The sequence below is a fragment of the Eleutherodactylus coqui genome, chromosome 2 (assembly GCF_035609145.1).
Source record: "Eleutherodactylus coqui strain aEleCoq1 chromosome 2, aEleCoq1.hap1, whole genome shotgun sequence".
Lineage (NCBI taxonomy): Eukaryota > Metazoa > Chordata > Amphibia > Anura > Eleutherodactylidae > Eleutherodactylus > Eleutherodactylus coqui.
This window is the reverse complement of record NC_089838.1, coordinates 3723162-3747635: the sequence shown is the minus strand read 5'-3', so window position 1 is coordinate 3747635 and position 24474 is coordinate 3723162. Positions and strand designations below refer to the sequence as shown.

At 49.3% G+C, this 24474-nt stretch overlaps 1 protein-coding gene across 2 annotated transcripts; it reads left to right on the top strand.

Moving 5' to 3' along the window:
• Nucleotides 1–405: 405 nt before the first annotated feature.
• Nucleotides 406–24474, top strand: NUP50 (nucleoporin 50). Of its 2 annotated transcripts, none has more exons than XM_066590183.1 (8): nucleotides 406–542; nucleotides 8578–8656; nucleotides 11690–11773; nucleotides 11855–12026; nucleotides 16212–16835; nucleotides 18146–18227; nucleotides 20572–20690; nucleotides 24098–24474. In XM_066590183.1, the coding sequence occupies exons 2-8, from the start codon at nucleotides 8588–8590 to the stop codon at nucleotides 24298–24300; spliced, it is 1353 nt and encodes a 450-aa protein (XP_066446280.1). In that variant the 5' UTR covers nucleotides 406–542; nucleotides 8578–8587; the 3' UTR covers nucleotides 24301–24474. The 2 variants fall into 2 exon arrangements, with proteins under 2 accessions (XP_066446280.1, XP_066446279.1); XM_066590182.1 differs by having other exon boundaries at nucleotides 406–562.

Here is a 24474-nt window from a genome sequence, read left to right as displayed (position 1 = left end):
GGGGGGGGGGGGGGGGGTTAATAGGAGCTGTGTGAAGCTGTATGCAGAGAGCTCCCCTTAGTGGCGCCTGAAGGCAGTGCAGTACACTTCCACAGGACATTCCTGCTGTCTTCCTGAAGGTTCTCCGCTCTTACACCTAATAACCGCACTGACAGCTGGGACTTGTAGTTCCACAGCAGTAAATATAACTTCATCACTTCGCAGCCTGGAATGTGACCGAGGTTACCGCGCATGCGCACTTTGCCCCTACCCCCCTTCTCTCGCCTCACCGAGGTCTTTCTCAATGAACGATGACGTCAAGCATTGCCTAACCAATGACAAGTCAAGAAATCCATAGCGCCTGCGCAGTCCAAGTCAACCTTTTCATGAATGGAGCGCTGAAGCTCCTCCCCGCCGTTACAGTCCGAGTCTGCGCACTGGCGTCTAACCTGTCGGCGCTCTTACAAAATGGCCGCCTGAAGACGTTTCCCGCCCTCTTCGTGTTGCCGGGTGGAATGTGCGCGTGAGGGGCGCGAAAGGAGCCGCGGCTGGCGAAGCGTGAGGTGAATGTGAAGTGACGGAGGTGAGGCGGCGGGGCGCAGCTGCCGGCCGGTCAGCCGGTCTATCCTGTGTGTTACAATGGCGGCCGTGTGATCCGGCACCCCGGGGGAGGCTTGTGGGGACCCTCATCACCTCTGGTGTTAGGAAGAAAGGAAGTCTGGAAAGGGTTAATTCGTAGGGGGGGGGGGGGGGGGCGCACATTTTACGTGCGACTTTTTAGCGTCCGGATGACTTTGCCTCAGCGGGGGCCGATGGTCCGGAACATCAGGGGGGCCCCGGGGTGTGATATGGGGGGGCGCTCACCCCGCGGGGCCCTGGGGTGTGATATGGGGGGGGCCCCGGGGTGGGATATGGGGGGGCGCTCACCCTGCGAGGCCCCGGGGTGGGATGTGGCGGTTTTCCACATATTTGCGCCGTCCGTTTTCTCGCCTGCCCCCCTCTGTAGTATTTCCCGCCGCTCCATGTGACGTCCGCTGAGCCCTGCGCTCGCTCGGAGATGTCGGCCGCCGCAGACGATTCCACAGATTCCATTTCTAGTATAAGCCCCCCTGAGTCCTGCGGCGGCGCTGCGGGGGACCGGCACACCTGGGCAGATATTGCGGCACGGCTTCGCGGTCGCACCCAGCACTGACCCGCCGTCTGTATCTTCCGCTCGAGGCTCTGGCGCCCGTATCGCCGCATGCGCTATTTTTTTTTCTGTCCCTGAATCAGCCGGAGTCTGGCAGGAGTGAAGCGCCGTGTTGTGATCCTTCAGGCCCGACCGCGGGTAATGTCCGGCGCCTGGTCCCGCGGGTAATGTCCGGGCGCCTGGTCCCGCGGGTAATGTCCGGGCGCCTGGTCCCGCGGGTAATGTCCGGGCGCCTGGTCCCGCGGGTAATGTCCGGGCGCCTGGTCCCGCGGGTAATGTCCGGGCGCCTGGTCCCGCGGGTAATGTCCGGGCGCCTGGTCCCGCGGGTAATGTCCGGGCGCCTGGTCCCGCGGGTAATGTCCGGGCGCCTGGTCCCGCGGGTAATGTCCGGGCGCCTGGTCCCGCGGGTAATGTCCGGGCGCCTGGTCCCGCGGGTAATGTCCGGGCGCCTGGTCCCGCGGGTAATGTCCGGGCGCCTGGTCCCGCGGGTAATGTCCGGGCGCCTGGTCCCGCGGGTAATGTCCGGGCGCCTGGTCCCGCGGGTAATGTCCGGGCGCCTGGTCCCGCGGGTAATGTCCGGGCGCCTGGTCCCGCGGGTAATGTCCGGGCGCCTGGTCCCGCGGGTAATGTCCGGGCGCCTGGTCCCGCGGGTAATGTCCGGGCGCCTGGTCCCGCGGGTAATGTCCGGGCGCCTGGTCCCGCGGGTAATGTCCGGGCGCCTGGTCCCGCGGGTAATGTCCGGGCGCCTGGTCCCGCGGGTAATGTCCGGGCGCCTGGTCCCGCGGGTAATGTCCGGGCGCCTGGTCCCGCGGGTAATGTCCGGGCGCCTGGTCCCGCGGGTAATGTCCGGGCGCCTGGTCCCGCGGGTAATGTCCGGGCGCCTGGTCCCGCGGGTAATGTCCGGGCGCCTGGTCCCGCGGGTAATGTCCGGGCGCCTGGTCCCGCGGGTAATGTCCGGGCGCCTGGTCCCGCGGGTAATGTCCGGGCGCCTGGTCCCGCGGGTAATGTCCGGGCGCCTGGTCCCGCGGGTAATGTCCGGGCGCCTGGTCCCGCGGGTAATAGACGTCCGGCGCGGGATGAACGACGGCTTCCGCAGGGAAGAGCCGCAGACTATCGCACGTGTTGGACGGCGCAGACCTTCACACTCATGGACACAACTTGTGTATTCCGGAAAGCGAGCAGCGATCACATGACCGGCGGGCGCCCCCTGCCAGGGCAGAGCTGCGGGGTCCTGGCAGACCCCGTCATCTGTTAGTGACTGATGCCACACTAGGAGGGGGTCATCCTGTAACTGAGCTGCCATGGATACCACGGGGGAAGTGGCAGATTTAGGCGGGGTTCACACGGGGCCGATGGGCCGCAGCAAATCCCGGGATCAGTCCGCCATGTGCGCGGAATCTCAGAGATCTCGTCCTCACGGGGCGGCGAATCTGTTGCGGCAGCAGCCGGTGTTTTGGCGCAGACTCCCCGGCCGCAGCCTGTCCGTTCAACGGCGGTACATTATTTATTTCAATGGGATGAACAGCTGGAGCGCAAAAACCAATCCGTTGGCGTGTCGGACCCTGGGTCTGCGGAGGGGACGGCCCACCCACGATCTGCTTTTATGGCGTGGATCCGCGGTAAGACTAAAAAACGTGCAGAATCGTCATACGGCTTTTATACGCAGAAGAATCGCGGAAACGCACAAAAATCGGACCAAATCTTCAGGACTGTAAAACCCTTCCTTCCCCCTGGGCTGTATTTACAGGGGCGATGGCGGCAGGATCCCCCCCCCCCCCCAGCATCCCGGCCCGCCCCCGCTGTTGGCGCTCCACTGATTAGTTTTCCTCTAGACACAATTAGGGATAACGAAGGCCTCATGTCCGCTCGAAAAATACAATCTGCGCAGAATCTGCTGCGGATTTGCTTTAAATGGTATTTTTGCATGCAGATATCCGCACACAGTGTTATCAATGGGATAGCAATGTTGCCGAACCGCACGGAATCCGCGGCAGAATGGGGCATGCCGCAGTTTTTCTCCCACACGTGAAAAACGCAATTCTTTTAAAATGCCATCCGTGGGTGCAAACATCAATTTAATGGACCGCGGAGGGCAATGATTCCCTGTGGGCAAAATCCACAACTCCATTTAGCTAGTGGACATGAGGCCTTGGGCTGGTTCCCGCTGGGTGTAATTGCACTGACATTCCACCCGCGGCGCTCTATCCCGGGATAAAGCAGCAATGTGGATGAGATCTGCACAAATCCCCTCGGCACGCTGCGGCCGAGCCGCGGATACTGCGCTGAAGCTGACAAGCCGCGTGGAAATCAGAGACTGCAGCAATTCTTTCCCTGAGTCCGCGGCGGCCGCTCTCCTCTCTATGGGGACAGACGGCGCAGTAGAATGCAGGCGGCGAAAGGCTGCGGGTATTGAAGCTGCGTTTCCCCAGCGGACACCTCTTGGTATCTCGGTCCCGTGTGACTCCGGCCTCGGGGTGCGTCCGGGGGAACGGTTAGAGCTTACAAAATCATCCGAACAAAGGGAAATGAAAGCTAATGGTGCGCCGATGAGAACGCTGAGGTCTGAGAGGGCGTGAAGATCAGCGGCGGCTCGTGGGGTCTAACATGGGAATGTAAACACTGAGTGAGCAAGAACTTCATCCTGCCCGGCAGGAAGCGTGCAGGCTGGCCGGGCGGGCCGGGTGATGGCGGCAGCGGCTCCTCCGCTCGGCCAGAGCTGTGAGATTCTCCATCTAAGGCCTCATGTCCACGGGGAAAATCAGGCCCGCTACAGATTCTCCATGTAGAATCTGCAGCGGGTCCCTCCTGCCCCGCGGACATGAGCGCTGAAAATAGGAATTTAAAAGAATTTACCCATCCGGAGCGGTTCGGGAAAGTCTTCTCTTCCTCACAGCCGGATCTTCTTTTTCGGCCGGCAGATGAACTCGGCACGTCGCCGGCGTGCCGCGCGCATACGCCGGGCACTTCTGCCGAGCCGAAGCAAGAAAGATCCGGCCGTGAGGAATAGAAGACCTTCCCGGTCCGCTCCGGATGGGTAAATTCTTTTAAATTCCGATTTTGGTCTCCTGCGGATCCGGACGGCTTCCATAGAAGCCTGCGGGAGCCGTCCCCGCGGGAGACCCGCACGAAAATGGAGCATGGTCCAGATTTTTCATGCTCCAGATTTTTTTAATTCCCTTTTATTGACCATCTGTGGGTATTTATCTACCTGGGGTGGTCAATGCATCCCTATGGGGTGCGGATCCGCGGGTGGGAGAAGAGTTAAAATCCACTGCAGATTTTAATTCTTATTTTGCCCGTGGACATGAGGCCTTAGGCTCGCTTCAGTGCGAGAGAAAATTGTGGCTAAATCGCCTCTCCCACGATTTTTGAGCGTCGGCGCTGCTTTTTCTTGCACAATCATTGCTGCCGCTTGCGACTTTTGAGCGCTTCATTTGGTTTCAGAGCGGCTCGATGGGACTTTCTGATGTTAAATACCCATCAAAAGTTTGTGCATTACGGGGCGATGAAAAGGTTTTATAGGGAGATACAAAAATGACACCTCACAGAACAATAGAGGGTGCGCCACATCGCATGAGGGCAAACCTCGCTGATGGGAAAATCATTGGTTATTCCTCTGAATCCGCCCTAAGAGGGCCACAAGTCTGGTGCCGGTCGCTGGAATAGGATGATGCAATGCAGACATAGTGCAGAGTCACCGAGGAGCCAAACAAATGGAAGGAAGACATTCAGACATTCTTCTAAAAGCTCTAAACCCGCCTCTTTCTATTCCGTAGAACAGACAAGACCCATTTGGCGCCTCGTCTGTAAACCTTCACCGGGTAAACATCGTTTATTCACACGGCTGCCATAAAGAAGCTACAAAAAAGCCGTGTGCCCCCAAGATGATACCCATGTTCTACAATGAGTCTTAATGAAGGGCTCATCTCGGTATGCTGATATTTCCATAGTGTCGTGCGTATCGTCGCGGATCGCGCTATGGACAGTCAGCCTAATACAGTGAACAGGCCTGCCGACTTCAAACCGCTGTTGTAGTAATAATGCAGTCCGCACACAAAGACCAAATAAGCAGTAAATCCATGAAGCTGCACAAGTCTGTGTGAAGGAGCCCTTGGGAAGCAGGAAGGCTGGATGCTCCTAAAACTCCCCGTGGCACCAGAGAAGCAGCACATTTCTTTTTAGAAGGCCACGTACAGTCGGGCGGGTGCGTTCGCCAACGTGGTATTTACCCGCAGGTGGGAGGCTCTTTTCAGGTACAGATGCTTTGCGTCGGTGAAGTTTCGGTCCTCTCGCCTAGTTTTACGCCCGACAGATCGGAAGGGTTTCCCGTCAATTTCAATGGAAAACCTTGTATCGCACGGCACGCAAGAACCATACGAGGCATTGAAATCACTGGGCGAGGCATTCCGAGGAAAGTGAAAAGAGGGCACATGCCACGATTTGTTTTTCAGGATGTACCGTATATACTCGAGTATAAGCCGAGGTTTTCAGCATCTTACAGGTGGTCACGAACATCCTGCAATCTCTCCAGAAGTCCTATTGAAATGAATGGAGTACAAGCACTTGGCTATCTGAGGCTGATAGAAGTGAGCGGAGCCGTGGTGCATGTGTGGGGTCAGTGGTCCCAGCAGTCGTATCCCCTATGGGGGGGTGTACCCCGAGTACCCCTGGGGGAACTACCCCTTTAGGGAGCCATTCGGAGAGCTCTCCATGTCCTCGCCGGCTGCCTGCCAGGCTCCTGGCATTACTGCAGCCCACAGATGATATACTGCTATTACTACAGCAGCTATTATCTAGTAGAGTTTTGCAATCCAGTCCTCAGTTAACCCCGGCAGGTTACTCTGGAGGATTCGCACTTGCTAATTAGTAACACTAATGAAATCACATATTGCTTTTACATGTATTTACGTGATTATTGCTAAATTGCAGGAAATCCACCAGTTTTGTAAAAAATCTGCAATGTTTTATACAGTAATCGCTTCAAAGGGATATTCTGGGATGTAACAAACCCCACATTGGGCGGGCTACCTACGGTGAGTGCAGGATGGTGCTCACCAACATTAGCGCCTCCCAGCACTCCTGTGAAGCAGCGATCCCCGGTGCAGCTTTCAGGTATTCCCATTGTTTCAGTGGTAAACCTCCCATCGCACAACGAGTGACTTACCGTCCCATTGAGGACCATGGGCGAGGCATCAGACACACAGATAATCGCTGCTTGTCCTATTTGTTTCTCTCCCGCACGTCGCTCATCTATAGGACTCCATTCAAAAGAAGGGTCAATATTCACACAACTTTAGTGAGACTCTCAGCCATGCAGAATAAGGCTGGCTGCCTGCAGGCGACTTGTCAGTGTGATCTACGGCGGTAAATAGGATAACTATGGAGAGCGCCGCCCAATGGACACGAGCGGAAAATCACTTGTGATGCGGCCTGATGAACCGATCATTGGGTTTATTGCCACAATTTTTCTGTGATGAACCTTAGTGCTTGTGATATTCCGTCCCGCCCGTGGGGACACAGCCTACATGTGCGTCTGTCCAGAACCAAAGCTGGTGGGCGGTCACATGTGACCGCTTAGCCAATCACTGGTTTCAGCAACCTGTAATTACCTGAAATGTCACCTGACTGCCTACCAGTTTCTTCTGTGCTGTGAGGAACTATTGGGGCCCTTTTTCTCTTATTTTGTGCAACTTTAAGTTTTTTTTATCTATTTTTAAGCCTCGGCCTTTTTTAAAGGGACCCCGTTGCAGTTTGTGTTACCCAATCACGTGTTGCTTGAACTCTTGCAGTGTGTTGTACATGTTTCTGTTGAAATCTCCAGTGTCTTTATCCGCTATAAGATGCATGTGCTGTATACCGGGGGGGTTCTGCAGACACGGATCCCCTCTCCGATCTGAGCCCTTTATTCTCTCCTGTCCTGATGTATGGGCCCCCCAGCCGGGTTGTACTTCTGATGTGCAGCTGCTCCGGATTGTCTAGGTGTTCATCTGAGCTAAAGTCGAAGGGTACGATTTTTGTTCTGCCTCAGTTCCTACCAGGAGTGTGTCCCCGGACGACTCGGAGTGTGTCCCCGGACGACTCGGAGTGTGTCCCCGGACGACTCGGAGTGTGTCCCCGGACGACTCGGAGTGTGTCCCCGGACGACTCGGAGTGTGTCCCCGGACGACTCGGAGTGTGTCCCCGGACGACTCGGAGTGTGTCCCCGGACGACTCGGAGTGTGTCCCCGGACGACTCGGAGTGTGTCCCCGGACGACTCGGAGTGTGTCCCCGGACGACTCGGAGTGTGTCCCCGGACGACTCGGAGTGTGTCCCCGGACGACTCGGAGTGTGTCCCCACGGCAGATCTCCCCATCACTTTCAGTGACAACCAGTGTTGTAATCTACGCAGCCTGGATTTTTCCGTATACTGATTTGCCCACTAAAAGGGGTTAAATCCGCACACGGATCTGTGGGTGTACATGTGTCCAGCTGGGGCAGAAATCCACGATCCCACCATCTGAACGGACCCTGTAGAACTGTTTGGGGTTAATGTCCTGGAAGGCTGGTGGCAGTGATTTGTCTGCTCTGCACAGTAATGACCAGAATCCCCGTGTCTGATGGTGGACCATGTACAAATGAGAGCATGTGCTGCCTGTTATCAGGCCACACGTCCCATCTCTGCAAAACCAGCTGGTGTGAACCCGGCCAGCACGGCTTTCATCATCTCTCCACCGGGTCGTTCCTAGATCCGCTTCCTGCCATAGTAAGTGAAATTGGAAGCCGCAGACTACACTGACAGATGTGCGCTGCTCTCCTAGGTGGACGTGGCCGGAGCGCGGCCTGTAATCTACCACACAATAAAAGGCCACCTGTCGTTCCCATATTCCAAAAACTGCATTAAGGCTCTTTTACACGGAACGTTCATTGTAAACGCAGCCCTTTATAAAGGCATAAAAATCCTCATTGGATCATTCACTAATCATTCGGTTTATAAACCAATGGTTCTCATTCACTTACAGTATATCTGAACTACTGAGCAACTTGAACACGCCAACGCTGTGTCTGCCTGTATAAATGGGCTGTAAGAGCTCTGACATTGTTTGCTCGTTCAATCGATAAGTCGTTTGGTGTAAACGAACCCTTACAATATAAAAGTATCAAACCTCAGATGATGTGAAGGAACTCCTGACTGACCCGAGCCGCTCCACATGAGGATAGAGCATTGGGTTATAAAGCTGTCGTCTCATCGGATATCATGCCTGTAATCTTAGAGCCACCAGAAAGATGCCCTGCAGCAGCATAACTAGACAATCTGCAGCTGTCGGGGCATGCTGGGAGTTGTTGTTCTGCATTGGTGAATTTATGTATCGCTGGCTATGATTTGTTTGATTTCCAGACTTTCATGTTTAACTTTTGTCTGTCTTTTCAGTGCAGGCAAAATGGCAAAGAGAGTAGCAGACAAGGAGCTGACGGACCGGAACTGGGATCAAGAGGAAGAGACAGAGGATGTAAGCATGCGGTTTATTTGCAGACTCTTGTGCAGATGATGACCAAACAGTTTTTCTGCATCAGGTTATATATGCCATGTTTTAGTCTATCGCCCCAGATCTCCTGATGATGCCATTTTTTGTTCATTTTTTTTAACAGACTGCTAGCGTACAAGTCCCGTAACTTGCCGGATGAATGCTTTAACTTGCCCTGCGGATGCTAATGCATACCTACGGGCGGCTAGAGCTGCGGATTTCCCGTTCAGGATATACACAGATTTTAAAATTAGAATCTGCCTGTGGGCATTGGACTTAAGACTCCCTTTTGGTTTCTCCTTCTGCAGCAGATTTTTCTATCTTAAAGCCCATTTACACTGGATGAGTGATGGGCAAACTATGCCCGACACTCGCCCCTGTATCCCCGCGCTCCTGCACGGGAGCTAGCACAGCTGGCTCGCACACGGACCGGCCAGCAGGGGGGCGGGCCAGTGCAGGAGATTTCTCTCCTCTCGCTCCCCCGCCCCTCTCCATTGAGATACACAGCGGCCATTCGCTATTGAACGGCGGCTGTTTAAACTTAACAATGAGCTTCATTGCTCATCTTTAATGCTGCATAAGAGATGAGCGATGAAGCTTAATGCGCAGTTTAAACAGCCGCCGTTCAATAGCGAATGGCTGCGGTGTATCTCAATGGAGAGGGGCGGGGGAGCGAGAGGAGAGAAATCTCCTGCACTGCGAGCCAGCTGTTAGCCCCTGTGCAGGAGCATGGGAGCGCGGGGATGCAGGGACGAGTGTCGGGCACCGTTTGCCTGACACTCATCCAGTGTAAATGGGCCTTTAGTTGGGTCTTGTGCTCAATCTAAATAAGCGAATCATTAGAATAGTCAGCTCAGTGTGGATATATAGCTATTTTTTTTTTTTTTTGATGTGGCATGAGCTCTGTATTAACTTTTTTTTTTCTTTTTGAATGTTTTTATTAAATAGTTATATTTTAGTGACCCCACCCAAGAGTACATGCTGCCCTAGGGCCACTTTGGCTTTTCGTTATATATTACATAGTACAGGGTGTTATCTTGGGGCCAATTACGTTTGTCTTGTATGTTTTAGAGCTCATTCCCACACGTGTAAATCTGCTCTGTATTACACTCATTCACACGGACCACAATCTGCGTACGCCATGTGAATGAGCCCTTAGAGTAAAGCACAGGTTAGATTCTGTGATCCAGAATAAATGAGCATCTTTAAATCCCACACAGCAGGTGATTAGCAGAACAGAGGCAAACTCTTAGCAGCACATTACAATATCCTTCACCGCTCTGACGAGGCCGATCCAAGGATTCTTCCTAGTCCATAATCTGCAGAAAATGCGTACAGTTGTCTGAAACTATTGGCTGGATCATTTGCTATCTCCACAGGACTTATAATGCTTAATGGAAGGCTCGCACACAGTGCAGTAGACTCCAAACTTGCTTTTGCATAAATTTTATAAATTATACTCCATGTCCTGGAAGAAGCCAATCGGTAAATCCCTGGGTCAGCTGGCAGTTCTCAGTGGGACACAGCTGAAAGCTCTGAGAACAATGCAGCTGTTTGCATAATCAAAACAGCTGCTTTGTTCTGACCTATCGCGATGGTATCCCGCTCTGCCTGCATTAACTCTTAAGTAGCTAATTGGCTTCTTCCAGGACATTGAGTATGATCTATAAATTTATGTGAAGGCAAGTTTGGAATCTACAGCACTGTGTGATCCTTCCATTTAGCATTGTATGCCGGTTGAAAATCTGTACCTTGTGGTCATTGAAACCATCCGCCGGATCACTTGTCAACCGTATGGACGCAATTCTACAGTTTACATTCTGCCTTGTCAGAATAAGCTGTCAACTGGCATTTGAATGCGAAAGGGAGTCCGAACCCAAACCCTTAAAATGATGCATTAGAATATATTAAAGGGATTGTTTGGTTACCAGACAGCCCTGCTTCAATGGGGCTGTATGGGGTAAAATAATAAACAGCTATACTTGCCCCTCTGTTGCCACAATTCATTGCTACAGCCCTGCGGTGAAACTGCAGCATACTCCTGGCAGCGGCTCACATCCTGAGTGCAGTGATGCCAGGAGTCCGGAAACGTGACGCTGCAGTGGTACCCTGACATCTGTCACAACAAACCCCTAGACCATGATTTCGAAGCGGAGTTGTCTCCTCTACCCCTATATTAAGCTTTGCTCAGATGGGACAGATTTGCATTAACGGAATTGTCTGTTTGGACACTGGTAACAAGGTATGAATTGCAGAGCTCCAATTGTGTAAAACGCTGATACAATTTACTGGCACCCCCTCTTAGGGATGCCAGATAGGTGGCCATAAAGTCTCCACAGAACGCTGAGCAAGATCATCAGGAGACTGGCTCATTGTTACTGTAATCGGTTGGGGCACAGTGCTTCGATCCAGCCTGTACAAGTTATTTGCCACCAATGTCTCTTTAGACAACCCCTTTGAAGGTTGTGTCCCATCAATGTAAGTTAACCTCTATCAACAGTATGGGGGATAGGACTAGCTAATGGGAGGGGTATGTGGGAATGGTCTGACCACTGGGATGCCTACCGATAACTGGATCCCAAAGGTCGCCGCATGAATGAAGTAATGGTCACGTATGTGCACCACTGCTCTATTACCTTCAATGTCACTGCTTCCACTTTGCTTTCTGACAGTCACATTGAAATACATATGATTGGCGGGGATTCCAGCGGTCGGCGCCCTACTGATTAGCTAGTTATCCTGTGGATAAGGTATAATTTTGGACAACTTTTTCAAAGCGCTTTGTCCAGTATCTATCCAGTGTGGAACTTCTGCAACTGAATAGCTTTATCAAGGTTGTAAATGTAGTCTACCTGCTGTCATATCCCTCTTTTTTATACGGTTGTTTCTTGCACAATACAATGCAGACTTTGTCTTTTGTCAGAAGCTGTATAAAAACACCATAATTACATTTATGACCATATTTAGCCATTTTAGTGTATGGCGGTCTTATTTACCGTCCGTCTAATGATCTCGCAGGCAGGAACGTTTTCTGTTGCCAGTCAAGATGTTTTGAAGAACAGAGAAATTAAGAAGGCAAAGAGGAGAAATCTAGGAAGTGAGGTAAGAACTGCAGTTTTTATGTAACTTGTAATCTGGAATCCTGTTGGCTAATCGTGTGTTTTTGTATCTCTTCCCACTTAGTCTGAAGGTAGTGGAGCTTTTAAAGGATTTAAAGGTTTATTTCCAACATCTGGAGCAAGTTTTGGTGGTTTTGGAAGCGAATCTGCTGCTAAACCATTTCAAGGTCTGACCAACGGAAGCCGCACAACATCCTTCACCTCAAAGCCTGCGGAGGAAAGCAAACAGACTTTTGGTGAGTTTTGCATTTGTTGCAGCTCTACTTGGTAATCTTAATAAGTGTAGAAAGCTGCATAATTGTGTACCTGTTAATTTGTAGAAAGTGGGGCATTCTCATTCAGTCACAGAGGGGAGGGGTACCATACTAGTGGTTTAAAGAGAACCTGCCATGACTATGTTATGGGGCTCAAAGGTTGGGACGGGGAGTCTGGGCAACGCTGTTTAATACTAGGCGCAGTGTAAGCCAGAAGTTCCTTTTCAGTCTGCCCAGGGCGCACACTCTCACATTCATCTTTATGGAAGAGCACACACAGCAGACTGAAGAGTCCTGATGCTGGCGCGCACAGTGAAGGAACTGGGTGCCTGGTAATTCTAAAACACCCTGGACTTCCTGTTCCCTGACCTTTTGCGCCCATAATGTTGTTTATAGGGCTCAAAGGTCATGACAGATTCTCTTCTTAAAGCATTGTATGAGTAACGGTGTTATGGGGATATTGTCACCAACGAACAGCACAATAAAATAAAGGCACACACTCCTGTAGAAGTCTATAGGTGCACGGAAAATTCAAAATTTCAGACTTTACGGGAGGACATAAGATGCACCCCCCACCCCAGCTCTCCCTGTCACCTCCAGAATAGCACCATAACGTGTCCTTTTTAACAGCTGAGTGAATAACTTTAATTTTTCTTTGTTTTACAGAGTTAGTACCTAGAAATGTATAAAGAGAATTATTTTTTTTTTCAACTTGAGAGTCCCTTTAAATACTTGAAAAATCCCCTTGCTTCTGTGATGTATCCCAACCGGTGAAGAAATATGCAAACTAGTCTAGCCTTGATTACCCAACATTGTTGGTATATATCTTTTTAAAGGAAGGATTGGTCTGAGCAATGCTGGGTGTTTCCTACAAGTTTATGCTTACTCCCATAAATTCCTGGTTTGAAGATGAGTCATTAATTGCAGTGTTAAAATCAGAAAACTCAACTCTTAGGCCGCCTGCAGGCGAGCGGGTCAGATCCGGCGGCGAGACCCGACCCGAGCGCCTGCAGAGACGAGCGCGTACTCACCCGCGCCCGGCGGCCCCGGCTCTTTCATGTGCCGGCTGCCGGGCAGCCGGCGCATGCACAGACTGGAGCCGGCGGCCGGGTGAGTGACGTTTCTGTGCGAGGCTCTGCGAGCCCCGCACAAAAATAGGACATGCCGCGGTTTGTTTGCCGCGCGAGATTTCGTGCGGCCAAACCGAGGCCTTCTGCATAGGAGTGCGTATTGTAATGCACTCCTATGCAGGCTTTGAGCGGCGGATATCCCACGGGAAATACCGCCGTGGGATTTCCGCCCGTGTGCAGGCGGCCTAATACACATTAGTTTATTCATCCAAGCCTGCTGGTCGTGGCGGGGCTGGCCAATCTGTATGGGGGCAGCTTGACTTCCCCCAACGAATGTCTGCGGAAGGAGGATCAGGGACATTACAATGCCCCATCTTTTGTTCTCTAAGAGATAAACTGCTAGTTGAGCTGTGCCACCCAAAACATGTGAGCTCAGCTGAGCCAAACCTTCATCTCTATGCAGGTCCAGAGGAAACTGTCAGACGAAGATCTGATAGTTTTTGGTGTTTGGACACCTTTTACAAGGGATTTGTTTCTGTATGTGTGGCGTATTCGGGTACCTCCACCTGCCGGGTTTTTTCCATGTGGAAGCTATCTGCAGCAATTCACATCAAAATTCAGGTTTGCTATGCAGATTTTTGGACAGTTGGTTTTGGTGTGTGAACGCACCCTTATAGAGGCTTCTCTGTGAGGATAGTGAACCCCTTAGAAGTGGCCAATATTCCATAAACCCCTTCTTGTTAGTAGGTCTTCCTAATGTTACCCTTGGCAAAAATCTGAAGGTCAGGAGTGAAGTTAGCCGGTCTGCATAGGAATCAATACGTTCTCTATATAATCTGTACTCGTGTTCTGTAACGACTGGCCGGGTCCTCCAGAGTGACTGTAACCCCTTTCCATTTTGGTTAGTAGAGATGTCAATAGATTGTGACACAAATAAGCCCAGTTCTCCTAAGTATGTTAGAAGGGGCTTCCTTTAAGGCCTCATGTCTACAGGGAAAAGCAGATTTTAAATCCGCAGCGGATCACCCACGCGGATCCGCACCCCATAGGGATGCATTGACCACCCGCGGGTAGATAAATACCTGCGGATGGTCAATAAAAGTGAATTTAAAAAAATCCTGGAGCATGAAAAAAAATGGACATGGTCCATTTAGGTGCGGGTCTCCCGCGGGGACGTCTCCTGCAGGCTTCTATGGAAGTCGGCCGGATCCGCAGGAGACCCGCGCCTGAATTAAACTCGCCTGCTCTGGGCGACGCAGATCTTCCTTCCTTCCTTCGCGGCAGGATCTTTCTTCGGCCCGGCGGATGTGCCCGGCGCATGCACGCAGCCGGCGTGCCGAACACATCCGCCGGGCCGAAGAAAGAAGATCCGGCCGCGAAGAGAAGACACGCACGGTCCACTGCAGGTAAGTTTATTCTTATTTTCAGCCCTCATGTCCGCGGGGCAGGAGGGACCCACTGCGGATTGTCCATGGAGAATCCGTAGCGGACCTGATTTTCCCCGTGGACATTAGGCCTAAGGGTGTGTTTACACGTAGCGGAAATTTTGTGTAATTTCCACAGCTGCGAATTCCGCAACCAAAATAAAGTAAAAAGCTGCGCCATGTGTGCAATATAAGCTGTGCAGCGGACTTCAAAATCTCCACCGGGCGGCCTCTAGTGAGCGTAGCGTTGCTGCTCTGGTGATTGGTTCACTAGAGGCCGCCTTGTGTCTGAAGGAGGCATCAAGTTCAAAGACTTCACAGGTGAGAGGGAGCGAGGTATCCTCTGAAAACCTTTGTGGATGCTCAGCCGATTTTGACTGTTTGGATGCGCACATGCTGCGGAGTTTGCCTCAGAAATTCTGCAGCCTTTCAACTACAAGTAAACATAACCTTAAGAATTAACCCCTTAGTGACGGAGCTTTTTTTTTCCCCTCTCCCCTTTTAAAAAAATCATAACTCCTTTATCCATCGACATCGCTGTGTCGGGGATTTTTTGCAGGACGAGTTGTATTTTTCAGTGGTAGTATTCAATGTACCATATAATGCACGGAAAAACTCTTAAATTCTAAGTGGAGAGAAATTGAAAAATCTTTTGGCGTCTTGTTTCTACGGCGCACAAACCAACAAAAATGACATAATCGTATTCTATGGGTCAGTACGATAACTACGATACCGAACTTATGTTTTTGTTTGTTTTTTTTCTTGCTGTACTACTTGTATTTTTTTTCAGATATTTAACTATTTAAATTTACTGCCGTCATCTTCTGCGCACAACAGCTTTTTTTTTTCCCCTTTACGTCGACCTTTTTTTTTGCGTGACGTCCTGTAGTTTGTATTGGTACCATTTTGGAACACATACGACTTCTTGATCGCTTTTTGATGCATTTTTTTTCTTGGAGACAGTGACCATAAAAGTGCACTTCTGGCATTCTTTATTGATTTTTTTTTTATTCTGACTACGTACATTGTGCGGGGTAAATAATGCGTTACTTTGATAGATCAGACTTTTACGGACGCAGCAATACCAAATGTACTTTTGTTTTATTTAGATTCTTTACAAATATGGCAAAACATTTTTTTAAAAACACTTTTTATAATTTTGTTTAATAATTGATAAAACTTTATCATTTTTTTCTTTTCTTTTCTTTTTGTTTTTGTAAGTCCCCAGGGGATGGCTTGATAGGTATTCTGCCTTTCAGAAGGCCCCTATCTGCCATGTAACCTGTACGGCTCCCTGCTTTTGTCATTGCAGTGGGCCGTACAGGACCCCCGAACATCATTTGGGGTATTTACGTGCCGCTATCAGAATTGAGAGAGTTAACAGCCCCGATGAGCTGCACGGCTCATTGCAGCTGTTTCTGCCAGGTGTCTGCTGGCAGCCGCGATATATGAAGGGAGGTCGCCCAGTGATCTCTCCATACATAGACCGCTGATAGTCCGGCAAAAGGCGCATCGGCTGTTGAAGGGTTAACAGCCACGGAGCATGCCTGTAAGCCCAAGATTAGACACTTTGCTTAAAAGCAAGTTATAGACCCCTTTAAATTTTCTCAGTTTTTTTTTTATATGCACAACCTGCTCTGTATTTCACAAGTAACACTTCTTTTCTTCACAAGGATCTCTCTTTACAAACGGTCCAACGTCTTCAGACACTGGAGGAGCTTCTAACACTGCAAAGACCAACGGAGAGAAACCGTCACCTACCTCTAGTTCTGCTCCAAATAAATCTGTTGGCTTAAGTGACTACAACAAACAGTTAACGTCCCTGAACCGCTCTGTCCGTGACTGGATTGTGAAACACGTGAATGCCAATCCATTGTGTGATCTAACGCCGATCTTTAAAGACTATGAAATACATTTAGCCTCCATTGAGCAGAAATATGGATCGAGTACAGACAGCGGATCCGAGAGTGACAACTCCAAGGGCACTCCAACCATTCCATCATTTGTCTCCGCGAACCTGGAGACCAAAACCTCTTTTACTTTTACTTGCAAAGAGAGTAAATCTGAACAGCCGGCTAAGTCCTTTCCAGAAAACAAGTCTCAGCCGGCTTCCTTGTTCTCATTCGGTCAAAAGACAGAGACTAGTAGTTCTGGTTCATTCGGCTCTGGGACAGCAGCCGGATTCTCCTTCTCAGCGGGGGCTGCTGGTCTATTTGGTAAAGATTCAAGTAAAAGCAGCATCGGAACGCCTTCGTTTTCTGTTCAATCTACGTCCTCCAACAAGAGCGAAGACTCAGGTGATTTTGGCTAGATGTAACTGACGTTTAACCTCGCAGCTTAGCATGTTAAAGTAGCTTGTTTTTCGATGTGAGTTGAGCAGCAGGTAATTGGTTATCATGCATACCCTTCAATTGATGGGGGTGTCGGAGCAGAAACCCCACCAGTCTAATATTGATAGCTTGTCTTTACGATAGGCCATCAGTATGAAAGTAAATGTACAAATAAGCCAGGTTTTGGCACCTCATTTATGTGGGCTGTCTGACCCAACTCCAGTTTTCATGATCTATGGCTTTAGCCAGCTGTCTACATTATGGTTAGAAATATATTCCTCTTAAAGGGGTTTTCCCTCCAAATTAAAGTAGTTATCAAATTTATGGGAGACCATCTCACCAGGTCCCCCGCAGTGTACAAGATAGCAGCAGCTGATACTCATCTTCCCGCACGCCCCATGCTGCTGGCGCAGGTCTCCACTGTGCTTTATTTACAAGCTGCCTGCGATTTTCCATAAACCTGCAGCTGCAAATGAGTGTTCAGTGATGAGCGCTGTCATTGGCTGCAGTATTTTTGGCAGACTGCAGTCTCTAAAGATGTTAGCAGGGAGACCAGGGCCAGTGGTGGAGGACAAGTGAAGAGGGTAGTACACTGCAGGGGACCCGGCAAGGAGGAGGGGCTTTCATAATTGAGACAACTCCTTTAAAGGGGTTGTCCCGCGATAGCAAGTGGGGTTAAGCACTTCTGTATGGCCATATTAATGCACTTTGTAATATACATCGTGCATTAAATATTGGCCATACAGAAGTTATACACTTACCCCTCAGGTGCTGGCGTCCCCGTCTCCATGGCGCCGACCAAAGCTGCCTTCTCCCTGGATCAGACGCGCTTGCGCTGAAGGGGCCGCTCCGGCGTGCTCGCGCTGCACAGGTCTTCTGCGCGTGCGCAGAAGACCTCTGCGGCGCGAGCACGCCGGAGCCGGACAGAAGAGGACAGACAGCGCAAGCGCGTCTAATCCAGGGAGAAGGCAGCTTTGGTCGGCGCCATGGAGATGGGGACGCCAGCACCTGAGGGGTAAGTGAATAACTTCTGTATGGCCAATATTTAATGCACGATGTATATTACAAAGCGCATTAATATGGCCATACAGAAGTGTATAGACCCACTTGCTGCCGCGGGACAACCCCTTTAACTGATTTCTTATCCAGAGAAAACGGGGATAGACATCTGACTGCTGCGATTCTCCTCCACCCCTTGATGGTGTCCTATAGACCTCAGACACCATTTCTCAGCAATGTGTGTGTTCTTATATAATTTATTTTTCCTTAAATTTCAGGAGGAGATACTGATGAGGTGGAAGAGCCGCCAAAAGTAGTTATTCAAGAAGTAAAAGAAGACGATGCCTTCTTTTCCAAAAAGTTAGTATTAAATGTAATTGCCATCAGCTTTCAGTAAGTTAAAACGTACAAAACCTGCACCCCTGTCAGTGCTCTTAAAACTGGCCACTTAGTGTAAGCAGTGTCAGAATACAAAATGTCATTGTCATACCGGTACACTGCATGAAATGTGGCATGGCTTCCGGTCCTTTGGTAACAATGAAGTGCATGATTCTCTAGTATGTTGAGGATCTAGTCACTAAAGTATAGCCCAACTCTCCTTTTAATATTTAACCAAGCAAGGTCTCACTTACCTCTCGCTAATGCGCAATATCATCCGTCCAATAAGTCCATCTTGTTCAACCTAATTTTTTTTCTCGTAACCATGATCCAGTGAAAGGCAGATGGTGTCAGTATTCCTCATCTTGTGCCGGACATCTGGCAATCGCGGCTATAAATTACTGAATTTACATATCTGCCATAATCTGTGTCATTGCATTTAAAGGTGTTTAGTTCTCTTTTGAATATGGTGAATTCCCAATCACCACGTCCTCAGGCAGTGTTCCATAGTCTCACTGCTCTTACAGTAAAGAACCCTATTCCATAATTGATGAATGTTTGGAGAATGTCCTCTTCTAAATGTAGGTGGCTGGCCAAATGTTTGGCATTTTACAGCTGTCTTAAGCCATTCACAGCATTCTTCTTGAATTATCGAATGTAGTTCCATTAACCTAAGTTCGCTCGTCGTAAAACCTGTATTTAAAGGGATTTTCCAAGAGGAGGCTGACTGTCTACCACAGATGAGCTGCAGAGCCACACAAGGATTGACCCCATTGTTATCCAGAGGGACCAGAAATAATGTGCTTACGTGTTTCTGTGGAGTTTTTACTTATTTTATTTTAAACATTTGAAGGCTCAGAAACCGAATCTACACCTAAGTCCTCTGACTTGTGAACATAGACTTTTTTTGAAAAGTGCAGTTACTCACTTTTGATCAGTTGGTGTCCTGGAGTTGACTGCTGAAATGAAGGGGCTGCAGCGCTTACAGGAGCGCTGTGTCCCTTAGACTGCCTTCGTTGTCTGGCTCATTTTGGCCGCTGAAGACTGACTTATAGAAGTTTGTATCAGTCTTCAGCTGAGAGAAGCTGACAGGCAGCAAAGACAGCCGGAGGAGGATAGCACTCTGCCCCTTCATTCCAGCAGTTGGCAGGGGCCTGAGCACCTGGTTGCTCTGACAAGTCAGACGTTTTCAGTCTGTCACCCATGTTTTTTCTTGCTGCTTCTATCGGTTTCCCTTTACTGGGGTTTTGCAAATTTACAGCTTTCTCTAGTTAAAACTATAGGCAATTTTGTGTCAGTCTCTTCAGTTACTTTCATTGTTTGACTCCTATGATGAAGCTGAACGAAACAATAAAACGCAGCTGTCAACTGAGTCTAGAAGAATACCAGAACGTGGCAGACTTTTTCATTTGTTTTTGTTTTTTTTTAAGAAAGATGATGCAAATGCATGCACGGCAATTCCTGAAAACTCCGTGTAAATGCCTGCACAATTTAAACAGGCAACGATAATGCATTCATCTTTTGGATTGTGCAGGCATAACAATCAAACGCCGATTGTCCTGTGTAAACGGGCAGTTGTTCATCTATGGATGGCTGTTTGCTGTGACTGGAATGATCTGCAGCCTACTCTGCCTCTATTCACTAAGCGATGAAAGTTCCTGTGTACAAGCACAGGACTGACTACTGGGACAGCAGTGTATTATGGCACCCTCCTGTCCTTATGCACCGCTGTAGCCCCACACTACACAGGAGCCCAAGTCCCATGCACACAGAAGAGGGGGTGGGGCTTCTCAGGCGAACCTCTCGGCACATCTCTCCCTATTCAAGCAGTCTTGCTGTTTCTTCCTGGAAATATTTGAGCAATCTCTCCCACACAGTGATAAGGGGCTGCCGGAGGGGTGGGTCTACGTGTGTGGGTTTTTTTTTCTGAATTCAGGAGTCTGCACTACAGGAAAGTGAGTAAAGTCTATATATACAAGGGCTCGTTCCCACATAATTTTTCACTATGCTGTGGTATTCCGCCTGGTGGGTTACAAAAGCAGCACTGTTACAGAATTTCCGAACAGAAACGTTCAATGTCTCTAATGAAACTGACACAACTTTTGGTTTCCTTTTTACAAGGGTTCCATTTGGGGTTTCTGTCATTAGTGCTGTTTTCAGCATGCGGGATGTAACTCCCAGATGGAATCTAACAGCAGAGTGAAAACCGCTGTGGAAACTCTCCAAGTCAGGAGTGTGATAGAGAATCGGGTGGGGGGTGCGGTGATGAGAAGTTGTACTTGGACTGGAGGTAGAACTTGCTTGATTTTGCATTTTTCCTTTCCAGGTGCAAACTATTCTACAAAAAAGATAATGAGTTTAAGGAGAAAGGAGTCGGCACCCTGCATTTAAAGAACTTAGGAGATCAAAAGACTCAGCTGCTGATCCGTGCGGATACTAACCTTGGTAAGTGGCAAATCCTTAGCACAATAGACACCTTCATAGTATGACAGGACATACAGTATAGCAGCTTTATGATCCTTATTTACAGGGTAGGGCGCGCAGCAATTATAGGATTTGACATTAAATCTTAATATTTTTGAAGCCCTAACTTTAAGAGCAAAGGTGGTTATAATACACCTCTGCCTTCAGTATCTAAGCAGCAGAAAACGTATACTTGTGACTATATATCAGTGTAGAAAGACTATCCATAATCGCATATTAGTGTTGTATATTAAAGGGGTTTTCTGGGGCTAAAATATTGCTGAGCCATCCTCAGGATGATGAGCCATCCATATCTATCCTCTGCGCGGGGCCCTGCTGCATCATCATCTTGGGCCCGTAAAGTCCTGTTCATTCGTCACGAAGACCTGAGAGCAGTGAATGGAGTTGAGCTTTCTTTACCAGGCATGACCACTATGAAATGTATGTTGCAGTGGCTGGTGTTGAGTGAAGGGGCCACAGCTTACTGGCGGGGTCCTCTGCTGCAGACACCAATTGAATATTTATAATCTATGCTAAGGATAGGTCATCAATATTGGAGCCCTGGGAAAACTCTTAATGCCCTTCATTTTAGCTATATCTCCCTGGTCTTTGCTCACTGCTACAAAGACAGACCAAATATTCACAACTCTGAACTGTATGAACCAACTCACGGGAGGTAGCCATGATGAACGGCATTGAAAGCAATGGTCAGAAAGGGATGTTCATAATTGCATGAATGGATTTCTTGTGCTGCCGTCAAGGCTTTTTATGCTTTTAGATCACCTCATGTAAGTAACATTGTCTTCATTCAGCCTAACATACTATGTCCATCCAGTTCAGCCTGTTTTAACCTCCCCTTGTTGGTCCAGAGGAAGGCCAAAAAAAAAAACGCCCAGCGAGCCAATTGGCTCCCATGGAGGAAAAAAATCCTTCCTGACTCCATGATGGCAGCCAGAGTAATCCCTGGATGAATATTTAAAATAAACAGCCCCGCTGGACACAATGTCTATCTCCCACTGTGAGCCTAAACTCCCACCAAACTCTCCAGATTGTGGCTGCCAACAAGCACCCATTTAGAGGGATGAGCTTGCAAATGAAACCTCAAAGGAAAATGTTTTTTTTTTTTTTTTTTCTTAAATGGGGAAAATTGTATTCCTCTGGTTCAACATTGGGGGGAGGAAAGGGGCTGAAGTGGATGGACATGGGGTGTGCTCCCCCCCCCCCCCCCCCCCCCCCAGCCTAACCTACTATGTTGGAAGAAGCTGCACCCGTCATTGTAGCAATCAGTATAAATCCCAGTGTTTGGACCCCCGTATATCAGCAAGTGATGAGATATACCTTTGTTGTATTTTGTCAGGGTTTCATTACCCTAATTATATTTACATTCTGCACGGTGTCTCTAAGAATACGGTGTCCCATCACGTGTGCCTCTACCAGTATGAGACGTGTGCTCTGATTGTTAATGTAGTCACTGACTTCCTTCCCCAGAGGAGGTTCGGCATCTAAAGACAGAGCGGCTTGTGAAATGTATTCATCTTGTCTGGTATTAGCTCTGCTGCGTTCCTCCTGACACTTGTCACTGTGAGGGGAATAATAGATGACTTTAGTCAGGTTGAAAATGGAACATTTTTGCTGGTTAGCGACTCAGTGCCGCCGGAACACACGGCTTTTTGCATTTGGGCTCAGCGGCTCGTACTCAATCCTCCCAAACGCCATCCCCAATTTATTGCTGACTGCTTTCATGTAGCTTATTCTGTGCAGGATAATACAGCGGCGCGTCCTGGTGCTGCGCTCACGTGTAGACTTGGTTCCGGCGTTGGGCTGTGAATATTTGTATTTCTTGCCTTATCTTACTTAGAAAATTGGTTTTGATCTTTGGCAATTGGATCATAAGATAAGGGAGTGAGGAAGAGAAACCAGGCTGCTATCGCAGCGCACCGAAGGCCGTACAGCATGTAATGTGTATATAAAGTGCAGTGAAGAAGCTGCAGGAGGCAAGCCAAAATCTGGAATCAGAACAAATTGTAAATGGTGTTGTGTAAAGGGAGGCGCCGAGGGTGTCCACAGCCTGGAAATGCTTCTTAAAAGGCACTAAAAACAAATGAGTCTGAGCGTCGTCCTGACATCCCGGTACGGGGGCTGCACGCTTCTGTGGAACGCCGTACACTGCTATGAAATAGGGGGAGACACTGCTAAATCGCTTCATCGCCTCATTCCTCATGGAGATACCCCTGAGTACCAATGTAAACAAGCCGGGGCATCCATAGCGCAGCCGCTGAAAGCTTTCGGCGCACACAGAGGACGCCCACACCTATTCTTTGAGCTGCACCTGTGCGGTAGAGGATCCTGTCACGGTCTCTAGAAACTATACTATGCTGGGCTTGTTTCCATCAGTCCCTAATGCATTGGAGGGTCTTCTTCGTGACTGTAAGCCCTGCGGCAATTTAGTGGTTTCTTTTGCCATTACATTACTGTTTGGCGTTTGACATTTTTGCAGAATGTGTTTAACCTCTTTTTTTTAAAAGGTTTTTTTTGGGCAAAAGGTATTGATGACCTATACTTCAGACAAGTCATCAGTACTTAATCGCTGGGAACATCCTGATCACCTGGCCAGCTGTGCGTCATAGAGGATGGGAGCAGAAGTGCCCTAACTGGCTTTACTCCCATTGAGATCAATGACAGCGGGGACAAATGTGGAAGTGTAATAGCCACTTCATCTCCTGTTGATTTCAATGGAAGTGAAGCCAGCTAGGGCATCTCTGCTCCTCTCCATCCAGCTGCCCTGGCAGTGCATGGTGGTGTGGGGTGGGGGTTCTTCTGCCCTTTGGCTTGTGCACACTTTCTCATGCCTTGCGTCAAAACCCAACTCTTCCACGACGGACAGCTCATTGCTGGAGACAGTCCACTTGTCGCTGCATGCGCCTCATGCTGGGCTAGGTGTGACATTACAGATGTCATACGCATTCACTTTGTCCAGGATGTGATGCACACAGTGCCGCCAGCTGGGGATGTCGGGGATCCTACAAAGGGGGAGAGCCTGAACCAGTCATATGCAGGTGATCAAACCTCAGACTGGTGGCAAGTAACCGCAAACACTGCTGGAAAACTGGGAAAAGAGTGGTACTTGCATGTGTTGTCACATCGCCCACTTATGGCGGCTCAAATGTGGTGAGCGATTCTGTTTAAGGCTGCAGCACACATGTATACTTGTAATGTGTCCCACCACCACCAGAGGGACAGATACATTATAAGCCTGGACTCCTGTGGAGCCGCATTACAGGCTGTGTGGTGCATCTAGATTTACTTCTGGAGTCACAGTGGGAATGAATGCTCCTGTTTTGTCTTGAATTCTGTCTAAGTGAATGTCCTTTTTTTTTTTATGATTTCAGGTAACATCTTGCTGAACATTTTGGTCCAACCTTCCATGCCATGCTCAAGGACAGGAAAGAACAACGTAGTGATCGTCTGCGTTCCTAACCCTCCCACCGATGAGAAGAACCCAACCGTTCCAGTCACCATGTTAATCCGAGTAAAAACCACAGAGGACGCTGACGAGCTGCACAAAATTCTTCTGGAGAAAAAGGGGGCTTAATTACCCAAATGCCTTCATGGGGATTTTCTTCTCTTGCCAAGTTGCTGCTCATTTATGGAACTCGAGGGTTGCCATTCGTCAAGTCTAAAGATGTTTTTTGATCCATCTTACTACAGAAAGTTTGTTAGCGGGCGTTTATGAAAGGTTCGGATGGTAATAAAGCTTTAAGGAACA